The 12,271-nt window shown below is 39.2% G+C and overlaps 1 protein-coding gene across 2 annotated transcripts in view; it reads left to right on the forward strand.

The window, feature by feature from the left end:
• EXOC4 (exocyst complex component 4) overlaps window positions 1–12,271 on the forward strand; it is a 799,876-nt gene that overhangs the window by 97,797 nt on the left and 689,808 nt on the right. For both annotated transcript variants that reach the window (XM_065939451.1, XM_065939452.1), the window contains exon 7: window positions 10,200–10,374. In XM_065939451.1, the coding sequence (XP_065795523.1) occupies window positions 10,200–10,374 (175 nt within the window). The remainder of the gene's footprint in view (window positions 1–10,199; window positions 10,375–12,271) is intronic.

The following is a 12,271-nucleotide window of genomic DNA, read 5'->3' on the forward strand; positions in this document are numbered from 1 at the left end:
CTTTTCATTCTGTTGCTGGCATTCTTTGTTCAGAACCTTTTAATTTGATGTTGTTCCACTTGTTTATTTTGCTTTTGGTGTGAAATCCAAAGAGTCATTGCTAAGACTAATGTTGAGGCCATTATCCCTGTGTTTTCATGTAAGTTACATGGTTTCAGTTCTAGGTTCAAGTCTGTAATTCATTTTGAGTTGATTTGTGTGTGTGTGAGGGGGGGTGTTAAGAGAGTGGTTCAGTTTCATTTTCTTGCACGTGACTATTCAGTTTTCTCATTACCTTTTGTTGAGGAGACTGTCCTGGCAAAGGCTTTTAAAGAATGATTCTAACACTTTAATTCAAAGAAAGAGTGCCTGGGTTTGTTTTCTAATCTCAGTCAGTAATTTGCCACATGTTAGAAGTTCATTTGAGGTCATCTACTAAGAATTCAGAGACTGGGAGCCAGGGGCTGACTTGACAAGTAGGGAAGTGACACAGAAAGGAAGTTACTAGAACCAGGACCCAGTTCTTTTCATTTTCAGTGTGTTCCATCCTATATTGCTAATCGTTTTTTCCCTATTCTTTTCATAGCACAGATGGAGAATTAGTCAGCACTCCTTAAATAGTAACTTCTTCTTATGTGAAGATTGTTGTTAATAAGTGGTGAAACTAATTTTCATCCCTTGAAAGTAGGTATTAGATAACCTTGAAGATTACATGGCATCTGCGTCCTGTTTGAAATGAAAAATACAAGTTCAGCCAAGCTTATTATGAAAATGTGTATGTGAGATATGGGAGTGTAAAAACTAAGATCACTTTGATATTGATCAGTTTCTTTTAATTTTTCATAGAAAACCTAAGCTCAGAGGTTAGTATTTTCTTGTCTTTTAGAGCATGGAGGTAGGGAAATAAATATTCTGTGGTTATTGCCTTTGTCTGTCCGTGGGAAACGCAGAACGTGACATTAAGGTCTTAGCAGATATGCAGTAGAACAAAACTGATTTTCCACCTTGTGTGTGTGTCTTTGTTTCGTGACCAAGTAAGGTGACTTCTTGGCTCCTAAAATGGGTTTTGCAGCCAAATGACTAATGCAAGGTTCCCTGGATGTTAAATTTAGATTCAGATAGTCGATAGTCGAATCTCACCTTAAATATTGAACATTTTTCACAGTTTGAGGATATAGCTTTATACCATAGACATTTCTTGCCTTGTGCAACTGTGACTATTCTTTGACATTTTCTTCTTACTCCTCTGCCTTTCTTCATAGTGGCATTCCAACATGAGCTGCATAGGACAGCTCTGGGTAGGAAGTTAGTGGGATACCTAAGGGAATAGGTAACATTTTGCTTGCCTCTGTAAGCAGGCTATTTTCAAAACCTGCCAGGTAATTGGAAGGATGTTTAAAGAACAAATACTTGCTTCATCTGACTCTTCCCTGTTTTTTTTTTTTTTTTTTAAACAGAAGATATATCTTATTACATTATTTTTCAAGTTAGCTCTGAATGCATATATCTTTCATCTTGTAACTATATTTCTTTTGGTTCTTGCATTCAGGTTGATAAGGCTGTCTTTTGAGAAGAGAATTTTGTGTGAAATGTTTTTTGTTGTGGGGTGCTAAAGCCAGGAGGTTATAATATCTAATATGTATTTCCTCATCACTTGTTACCTGCAATCGCGTCTCCATCTCTCTCATCTGCTAGAGCTCATTTTTTCATTCATTGATTCAACAAATATTTATTGCCTGTCATATGCTTACTCTTATGACAAATACTGGAATACAGTGATAAATCAGGCAATTCTTAACCTCATTGAGTTTACAGTTTAGAGAGGAGGAGGTGAAGACTAAGGGAAAGGCAGCTCCTCTAAGGGCTGTTTCAGCAATCCGGGGAAGAGAAAACAAGGCCTATGCTAGCAGAGCAACAGTGGCAATGGGGTGAAGCCCATTCTAGAGACAGTAAATAAAAGAAGTTGGTAATTGATTGACTTTGAGGAAGAGGGAGAGGGGAGGATGATTTGCTGGGATCAAGTGACCCCATTCACTGACTTAGGTAAGTGGGAAAGCAGGTTTGGGGAGGAGAATGATGAGTTTTATTTAAGAGATGTTGGATTTGAGCTCAGGAGAGCCATCTGGACAGAAGATACGTTTGGGAGGATTAGCGAGTGGTGAATGAGCTCACCTAGAGCGAGTGTGAGGATTGAGCAGAGTTGCCAGCATTTTTAAGGAGCAGGCTGGGGAAGAGGTTCCCGATGAGACACCACCAGAGAGGCAGAAGCAGAGTGGAAGAGTTGGAGGAGTGAAACCTCTGATTTGCTGGGGCAAGTGATAACCTTGCTGGAACATTTGCTGGAAGGCAGTGTTTCGAGGAGGAGAACATGGTCAGCAGAAGCAAGTGCTGTACCTTCGTGAATAAGGACTGAAGACGGTCTTCTTTTTTCCTTCTTTCCTTTCTCTCTCTCCCCCTTCTTCTTTATTATTCTTTATATAATATAAATATTATAATATAAATATTATATTTATATTATTCTTTATAGTTGACTTACAGTGTTGTGTTAGACTCAGGTGATTCAGCAAAGTGATTCAGTTATACATATATATCCATTCTTTAGATTCCTTTCCCTTACAGGTTGTTACAAAGTATAGTATACTGTTTACCCTGTGCTGTAAAGTAGGTAATTGTTGGTTATCTGTTTTACATGGAGTAATGTACATATCTTATATTGAGCAAAATGCTGACTTGGGACTTCTGTGAGAATTAGTAGCGTGCCAGAGGTAAAAACTGGTTGGCAGTGAGAAGGTAGAGGCATTATGGGCAGCTTCATTGACTCTTGGCCGCCTTGCTTTCCCTAATGTCGTACAGTACTAATAACTCTGTCTCTTTTCTTGAATTAGTTCCTTTTTTTTTTTCCCTAACACCATTTAAAACAAATGCTGTCCCAAGCTGATCACTTTGTTCTCTATTTCTGAGCTTCAGTTTTTTGTTTATGACGTGGGGAATACAAATGGTGCCTCTCTCGTAGAGTTGGCTTGCGGATTAAGTGCACGCTCCGTGCAGCGCCTGGCCTGTTGTCAGCAATGTAGCCGTGGTGATGTCGTGGTCCCTGTCGTGGTCCTTATTGTTGCCACCATTGTCATCACCTCGCTCCTGCCTCACTGTTCAGAGACTTGTCCATCATGATAGCTTTAGCTGTAGGCACCTTGCAGAAGGAGTCAGCAGGGAGCTTCCCCAGTGGTTCAGATGGTGAAGAACCCCACACGTCCACAGGGACTGTGTTCTTACTCACTGGCCCAGAAGGCCATACATGTCACTGTTTTGTCCCTTCTCTCAGTCCATTGTGACCATCTGTTTTTGTTTGGAGGGATTATACAGTCAAGAGAGGGATGAAGGAATTGATTCTTACTTATAATGTGAATTTGGGCTTCCCAGGTGTTGCTCGTGGTAAAGAATCTGCTTGCCAACGCAGGAGATGCAAGAAACTCAGGATTTATCTCAGGGTCGGGAAGATCCCCTGGAGAAGGAAATGTCAACCCACTCCAGTATTCTTGCCTGAAACATCCCATGGACAGAGGAGCCTGGAGCCTGGCTGCATTCCTCCAACTCTTCCACTCTGCTTCTTCCTCTCTGGTGGGGCCTTATCAGGAACCTCTTCCCCAGCCTGCTCCATGGTGTTGCACAAGAGTCAGACATGACTGAGAGATTGAGCAATGTGAATTAGGACTCTCTTAGTTATCAGTGACAGAACCTGCCTCCCACTAACGTAATTAAAGAAGGGTTCTGTTGGGATGGTACTAGTGTATCTTAGGCAGTGCAAGCAGGACTTCACTAAGCTGGGGGAAGAACAGAGATGCCACTGGCCCATGGGGACATCTGAAGTATCACTTGTCTCTCCCTATTTTCCTGCTCCAGGTGGTAACTGTTAAAGGTACAGAAAGCGGTTTACTGTTGCTCTGAGTTTGCTATTCAGTATACTTCCACTTAGGGTTTTCTGTTTAATTCTCACAATTTATAATGAGGAAGTTCACCTGAGGAAATTTGTGTTTGAGGAGCCTGAGATTTGGAACAGTCTCATGATATGTTGATAATCCCATGGATGTTCAACAGAGAGCTGGTACCAGGTCTAGCTTTCTAATGCCAGTCCTGTATATAGGCATTTATACCACATTGCCATCTCAGGACTGAAATTTTCTTTCGCCAACTGTGATGTTATACTGAATATTATTGCATACTATTTTTTTTTGTGTGTGTGTGACTCTGGAAATAACCTCTGTGTGTGTGTGTGAGAGAGAGGTTTTCTTCTGACTGGTAGAAATTGTAGTTAATGAGAATTCTTATCTCCATGATTCTTAGACTTATTCATATCTGAGATCTTTTCTTAGTTCAGTTTAAGGACTGTCTGGTAGTTTAATAACTCTGCCTGCTCTTTTGTCTTTTGGATCAGTGGTGAAAACCTTGAGCCTAACAGGGTTTAAGCAACTGAGCTAGCTGCAGTGTCCTGTTTTATTTCTTCTTTAGTTAATATTTTGTGGGGTGGGGAGAGTGGAGTGGGGAATGACATTCATAGGGCTTTGTGTGGGGGTTATCCTGAGTGTGTCTGCCGCTAAAGGCAAGCACTTGTTTTCTCAGTTTAGTGCTGTGAGGGCAGTCGGCGAGTGTATATGAATATTAACAACATATTTCTGTTTATTTCTGGTAGCTTTAAATTGGAACAGACTAGTGCAGTGTGTGTCCTGTTTATGTGAGTGGTGCCTGGTCTCTCTTCGCTGCATCGGGAGAGAGTCATCTTGCTTTTTCATTTTCTTTTTTAGGCGGATATGTGCTGGTGAGGAATGGTGGGCCTCGGCAAAGTGTGGGACTGACTTGGATTCTTCTTTGTTATTGGCCATTCACTCCTCATCTTGATGCTGAGTTCAGCGTGCATTGCTCCCCTGGAACCCTTTCTCCAAGGTCACCGACCTATGAGTTTTATGTTTCTGTCTTGACCTCCAGGCCTTGACTCTGTTGCTCTTCTCTTCTTTGTTTCCTACAGTTTTCCTTCCTGTCTTTTCTTCCTCCCTTCTTGCTTTCTAACCATCTTTTCACAGCTGCTATTTCAGGAAGTGTTGACGCTGGATCTGGCTTGCTTTTCTTACTCTGCATATTATCCCTGAGTAATCTCATCCCCTCAAATATTTATCACTTTGTAAATTTCCAGTATCAGTCTGTCTCCTGAGCTCCTGACTTGCATATGCAAGTACCAGTACATAATACCTTAAACTTAACATCTTCAGATCTAAACCCAGAAGGAATCCTTCAGTAGTTTCTGTCTTCACTTTGATTCATTCTCATTCTCTTTCCCTACCCTCCCCACTCCTCTGCCCTCCCCACTCTCTCTCCGTCTTTCTATCAGAAAAGGTAACCATTGTCTTCAGAGTTGCTCAACCCCGACAAAGGGATCCTGAACCCTCCTCCCCCTTTAATTATAGTACCATTGCCTCATCTAATTCTGTCCCCTTTCTAACGTGATCCATCCTTCAGTTGTGTGAGGTTCCTGGAACAGCTATTAACTTAATACTTTGGTTTTTCAGATGGGGACACTTGAAGAAGTTGACAGATTTTGTCATAATTACAGGGTTGGAAATTTTCAGTGTTTGGAAAGAATGTGTATCTTTTGCTTCTTTGAAGGTTACTTATATGAGAAAGGGAAAAACAAACAACAAGTGAACCAAAAGAGGAAAGCTGATGTCCTGGTAGTGAGAATCCACAGGAATCAGTATTTACTTCACTTTTTGACACATCAGATTCCTTTTTTCACTGTTGTATATGTTTTTGCTTCACCACAGGGGAGGGTTTGAGACTTCAGCGTCCTAACTCAGAGCCACAGCTGATGGTTAAAAAAAAAGTCTATTGAGATATAGTTCACATACTACACAAATCACACCTTGAAACATGGTTTTTAGTATATTCACAGGGTGGGAAACCATCACTGCCATGTAGTTCCAGAACATTTTTGTCCCCTGCTGCAAAACAAACCCCATATGCTGTGGTGAGCAATTCCCACCTACCTAAGTAACCACTGACATATTTTCTGTCTGTAGACTTTGCCTATTCTGAGTATTTAATATAAATAGAATTACACAATATGTAGTCTTCTGTGACTTTTTTCACTTAGCATAGTATTTCCAAGGTTCATGTTGTTGCGTGTATTAGTACTTCATCTCCTTTGATAGCTAAATTATGTTCTATTGTATGAATGTACCACGTCTTTTTGGTCCATTTGTCAGTTGATGGATATTTGGATTATTTCCACTTTTAGGATTTTGCTATCATTGTTTTACTAATATTTTAATATTATGAATAATGCTGCAGTCAGCATTTGTGTACATGTTTTTGTACATATATGTGTTTTTGTTTTTCTTGGGTATGTACCCAGGAGTGGAATTTCTGGGTCCATATGGTAATTCTATGTTTAATGTTTTGAGGGACCACCAAACTGTTTTCCAAAGCAGTTGCAGCATTGTACATTCTCACCAGTGCTGTTTGAGAGTTCAAATTTCTCTACATCCTTTCCAGTGCTTTTTTGTCTGTTTTTTTCATTATAGCCATCTAGGTAGGTTGAAATGGTATCTCCTGGTTTTGGTTTGCATTTCTCTGATGGCCAAGATGTTAAGCATCTTCTGTTTGTTTGCTAGCCAGTCATATATCTTCTTTGGAGAAATGTGTTTAATATATTCAAATCCTTTGTCCAATTTAAAATTTGGTTGTCTTCTTGTTACTAGTTATAAGAAATCTTGAGATGTTTTAGATACCAATCCTTTATCAGGTAAATTATTTGCAAACATTTTTCTCCCATTTCTTGAGTTGCTGTTTCACTTTCTGGATGATATCCCTTGCAGCACAGAAGTTTTAAATTTTAATGTCCGAGCTGCAGGTTTTATTGGTATAGTCAAGACTGTTCTGTGAGGAGGCAGAGGAGAGTTTTCCTGTCTTAGAAATTGGTGAATGTTTCAAAGTAGGCAGAGTGGCAGGTAGAATCTCTCCACTTCTGGCCTGGCTCTTCTCCTCCTTTTCTTCCCCATGTAGCCTCTCTCATGACTCTTGATGGTCACACTGCAACAGATCTATATTGGTCTTGATCCTCCAGGTGCAGTGGCCCAGTCTCAGCATTTTAATCGGGGATTGCTATTTCTGTAGTGTTAGGATGCCATGGATCTCATTTTACACCTCAATTCCCCCTTTGGTCTCTTAGGGGCAGAGCACTGCCCCTCATGGCCGAGTTGCTCTTGTCCTGAGTGGTAGCCAAGGTGTGTGCGGTCATGGAGTCTGGTGGCCCCAGAGGTAACCGGAACAGCCCCTCCCTTTGGAGGAGCCGCCTCTCTCCCAGTGTGTTTTATCTCAGGTTTGTTAGGCCTGTACCTAGAACTTCACGCCATTGGGAAGTTGGGCACCAATTTGTCTCATGCTTTTGAATGTCATAAATCAATATTTTATTTCATTTCATTTCAATCAATATCATTTCAACAGAAACAGACTCGGATTTGGAAAACAAACTTAGGGTTACCAAAGGGGAAAGATTGGGGGGGGATAAATTAAGAGGTTGGGATTAGCATATACCCAATACTGTGTATAAAATAATGAACAAGGACCTACTGTATGGCACAGGGAGCGCCACTCAGGATTCTATAATAACCTATATGGGAAAAGAATCCAATAAAGAGTAGGTAGTTGTTTATGTATAACTAAATCACTTTGCTGTATGCCTGAAACTAACAAAACACTATACATCACGTATGCTGTGCTGAACCAAGTCTTCTCGGTCGTGTCCAACTCTTTGTGACCCCATAAAAATTCACTTTGAAAATGTTGGGGTATAGCTTAGTGTTACTAGATTTTAGTTTTGTCAAGTAAGGACATTTGGCAGTGTAGCTGCTGTCATGGAAATAAGATTTTTCTTATCAAGAGAATACCAAAAGGATAAAATTAAATACATTTACTTTTGTAAAACGTCGGTGTATGGTCTTACTTCTCTCTCTACCACTGAGAAATGCGTTGTGGTCTGTGGACTGACATTTGGGAGCCACGCTTTACACACTCAGCATAAATCTTTATTTGAAAAGTAGAACCTTAGCTTAATCAGGTATATTTTCTGTATGATGCCAGGTACCATTCTTACACAGATTACTTACCTACACTGAAGTTAACTATTTCAGTTGTTAGATAAATCCTCCTGTCCGTTGTACTGCTCTCTGCTGATATGTGAGTAGATGTCATATAACAGAAGTGACTATGAAGAATTATTTTAGGTAAATGTGAGTATAAGTGTGAATTGACCTTTAAAGGATTTTTTAAAAATCCTCACTCAAAGGTAAAATGGGTCCTGTTTACAAATACAGTGTATAATTCTGAATTATATATGTATATTCTAGACTGGGAGGGCTACATAAATTTTTATTGATTCTGTCTTGTCTAAATTAAAATGTCAAAGAGATACTAGGGTTTTATCATAAGATGGTTACTGGCTGTCACGTTGGCACATTAATTATAGTAATTGGGCAGTAAAGAAGCCATAGGAATAGATAATATGCTATACATTTTGATGAGATTGTAGTTATAGCCTCTTATTTATGGTAATAAAATCTTGTTAATCGACATTGCCGACAAGCTCTTTTGCTTTCCTTTTCTACTTTCCAGGTTGGTTCATAAGTCTCCTTAGGAACTATGAACTGAGAGCCACAGTCACATTCCAAGATTGTCTGTACTCGTTCATGGCATACACATGAAATTCATTTAGCAGATATTTGCTGATCATTCTTCTGAGTGCCCCACTGTATACAGTGATGTACAAAGCACTGTCTGCTCTGTAAGACTAGTAATGGGGAAGGGAGGTGAAATGTCTCTATAGAAATAAATGTGACCCACCTTGATTGAGTCACATATATCAGCCGCGTGTGATAGGTTCCTTAAAAGTGGGATATACTACTATTCAAGTTCAGAAAAGGAAAGAATGATTCCAAGCATGGGTGATCAGTGATGCTGTAAGGCTCGGAGATGGGGGAATTACTCTGCATCCATGATATGAGCTCTGAGCTATCTCTGAATATACATCTGCCTTGTAAAAGTACAGTGAGAGGTAGATGGCTGGATGCACTGACAGGGAAATCAGCTTTGTTCTAGGCTCAGCTGCCTTGCAACCTCATTTTGTGCCCTTGAGTATATAAAATTGATGTAATAATATGTGTCCAGCATCTCTCACTATGAAATACGAGATAATGCGGAAGCCTTAAGCTGCTCCCTGTGGTGAAAGTCAGATTGCTTGGCAGGTGTATATTTTTTTTTTTCAGGCAAGTTAGGCCACACATTTGAATGGGAGTAAGCTCAGCTTTCCATGACTAAAAGGATTAGTGTCCTTACCAGAGTGCCCAATTTATTGCTAGAGAATAGCATATTCTGTGTAACATTTGAACTGTTGCCTGAAAGATTGCCTGAATTCCTTAGAAAAACTTATATGAACATACAGTATAGTGATCACTGAATGATGTTAAAAAGGAAACAGTTGTGTATTGAGCTGCTACTGCTGGTTTATGGCCTTTACAATTGTCTTTAAAATTTTTACATCATGTCCATTTTTAAAAATTGAAGTATAATTGATTTACAACATTAGTTTCAGATGTACAGCAGAGTGATTCAATTCTCTATATATTTATGTAGAGATTCTCTATATATTTATATATTATTCTCTATATATTTATATATTTTCCATTACAGTTTTATCATAAGATATTAAATATAGTTCCTTGCACTATACAATAAATTCTTAATATCTATTTTACTTATAGTAGTTTGTATCTCTTGATCCCGTACTACTAATTTATCCCTCCCTACTCCCTTTCCCATTTGGTAACTATAAGTTTGTCTTCTCTATCTGTGATTCTTTTTCTGTTTTGTGTATAGATTCATTTGTATTATTTTTTAGATCTCTTTTAACTGATCTCTTTTAGATCTCATGTTAACTGATACTGTACAATGCTTGTATTTCTCTGTCAGATTTCACCATGTCCATTTTATAACAGAGGAAACTGGGGCCTAGATAAAATTTCAGAGGTTACTTAGACAGCTATTTGAAGTGCAGCCTGTTGAAATGCAATGTGCTGTTTCGCATGGCCGTGTGCTACTTTGATGTTTTTCTTGCAGCCCAGTGTCAATCAGTGTTGTGTGTGTGTGTCTAGGTAAATGTTTGCTTTTTTCACCAGGTTACTTCTAGAGCTGCTGGAGTTGCTGTTTGACAAGTTTAACGCTGTAGCCGCGGCGCACTCTGTGGTCCTGGGATACCTGCAGGACGCTGTGGTGGCTCCACTGAGTCAGCAGGAAGATGTCAAGTTGTATGACATGGCAGATGTGTGGGTGAAGATCCAAGATGTGCTGCAGGTAAGGTCCTTTGACAAAGGGTGCCGTCTTGATTCAGAATAACAAGTAGGAACATAAAAAAACCAGCCACCTAAAATATTTCCTTACTCATAAACAGAGTGAGAATGTGGTGTTTCTATTTAAAGGTGATGGTTGCTGATGTTATGGAGTTCTGTCACCTTCAAAATACCTTTAAAACAAAGTTTTTTTGGCTGGACTTTAAAGTTGGGACATTCTTAACATGTAGCAATCCGGTATCTATAGTATTTGACTTCCTGTTGTAATGTACCTTACTTCACTAGAATTAGTCATATGTTTATGTAATCAGTGTGAAAATATTCTTAAAGCACTGTTTTATAAACATACATGTAGCTTAATTTTATGACCATTTTTCGTAAAGTCAGCTCTTGAATATGTTGGGGTAAAAGACAGGTCAAGAGCTTACATTAAGAGATGAAGATAAACCTGTAAAGCATAAATGCATCACTTTGATTTGTTGATGATCGGAGCAATGATATTAGTGTTTGGTGTGATGCTGCAGAGGTGGTATTTAGAAATTTTATTATATTTTCTCTCCATGTGCCAGGAAAATGTATTTGATTTGGCCAGATGAAAATGAGAAATACAATTAAGAGTTAGCTGAAAGAAATTTGACATAGCTCAATAGAAGTGACTTGGTTAGACAGCATCTATTAATAGGAAAAATAATAAGTATATACAGGGAATTGAAAAATGTAACTGTAGAAATGAAATTATTTGCATGGCAAATAGGAGTCTTTGCAGGAAAAAATAAATCATGAATGTAAATCGTAGTCGTTTTCGAGAGTATAGGCATGCTCCTGGTGGATTGATCGATTCCTGGTTATTCATTCATTAGACAGTTTTTTGGATGTACTTTGTGCTTTATTGATGGTTCAGAAGAAAGAATATAGATTGCAACTATATTCTTTGAGTTTGTTTTGCTGTCCTGTTGATTACCATGCAACCATAGTAGGTGCTTGTTGAATATTTGTGTATTGAATAAAACATCTTTATTTCTCGGAAACTGGATATTTAATATTTTATGTCTTGGTTTGTTCATCTGTCATGGAGATATAAGTTTTTCAGATTACATGCTTATTTTAAGGATAAGACAGTAGATTTTTTAAAATTAATTTTTATTGATGTATAGTTGCTAAGATAATAGATTTTTAAAGCTGTTTCAAACATAGTTAGAATTAAATTCATCTAGTTCTGTCCATGATGATGTTACCTCCTCCCCAAAATGACTTGAAAACTGGATGGACTCAGGTAATCAGCATGGTTAGTTGAGAGAAGAGAGTACATGAGGTCAGTTTCACGTTCAGCCCAGCTGCTTCTCTGGGGATGCTTTCCAAAGTGTGACATAGGAAAGTGAACAGACATCAGCAGACTCTAAGCAGATGAAGCAGAGGTCAGGTTTCAGGGATGTGGGGGCAGCTGCAGTTTGTGGATTAGGATACCAAAGGAGTGGGAATTGCAGAGTGAAGGAGCCCCAGAAATCTGAAAAGAGTGCTATTGAGCCTTTGGTCAGAGATGAAGTTTCACACACTCCAAGGCGTGGCAAATAGCTGTCCTGGGACTGTGAGCTGAATGGAAATTGCCCAAGTTGCCACATGCCGGCCAGCACTGGAGCTGAGACCAGCCAGTGTGGAGAACTTGGTGAACGTCCGGTGCTTTCAGATGTCCCCAGAAAGGCTGTTTTAGGACTTGGGCTGTTCTAGCCGTACAGTAAGGGATACCATACTTTCACATAATAAAGCTCCAAACCAGGTTTCTACCATGTTAGCCTGTCCACTCGTGAATTAACCGCCTGCCAGAACGAAACTGACTCTAAAGTAACATAATCTGAATTCTCAATAATGATTCACCACCTTGTCCAGCATACAATTATTATACT

Source organism: Muntiacus reevesi, chromosome 6 (assembly GCF_963930625.1).
Source record: "Muntiacus reevesi chromosome 6, mMunRee1.1, whole genome shotgun sequence".
Taxonomy (NCBI): domain Eukaryota; kingdom Metazoa; phylum Chordata; class Mammalia; order Artiodactyla; family Cervidae; genus Muntiacus; species Muntiacus reevesi.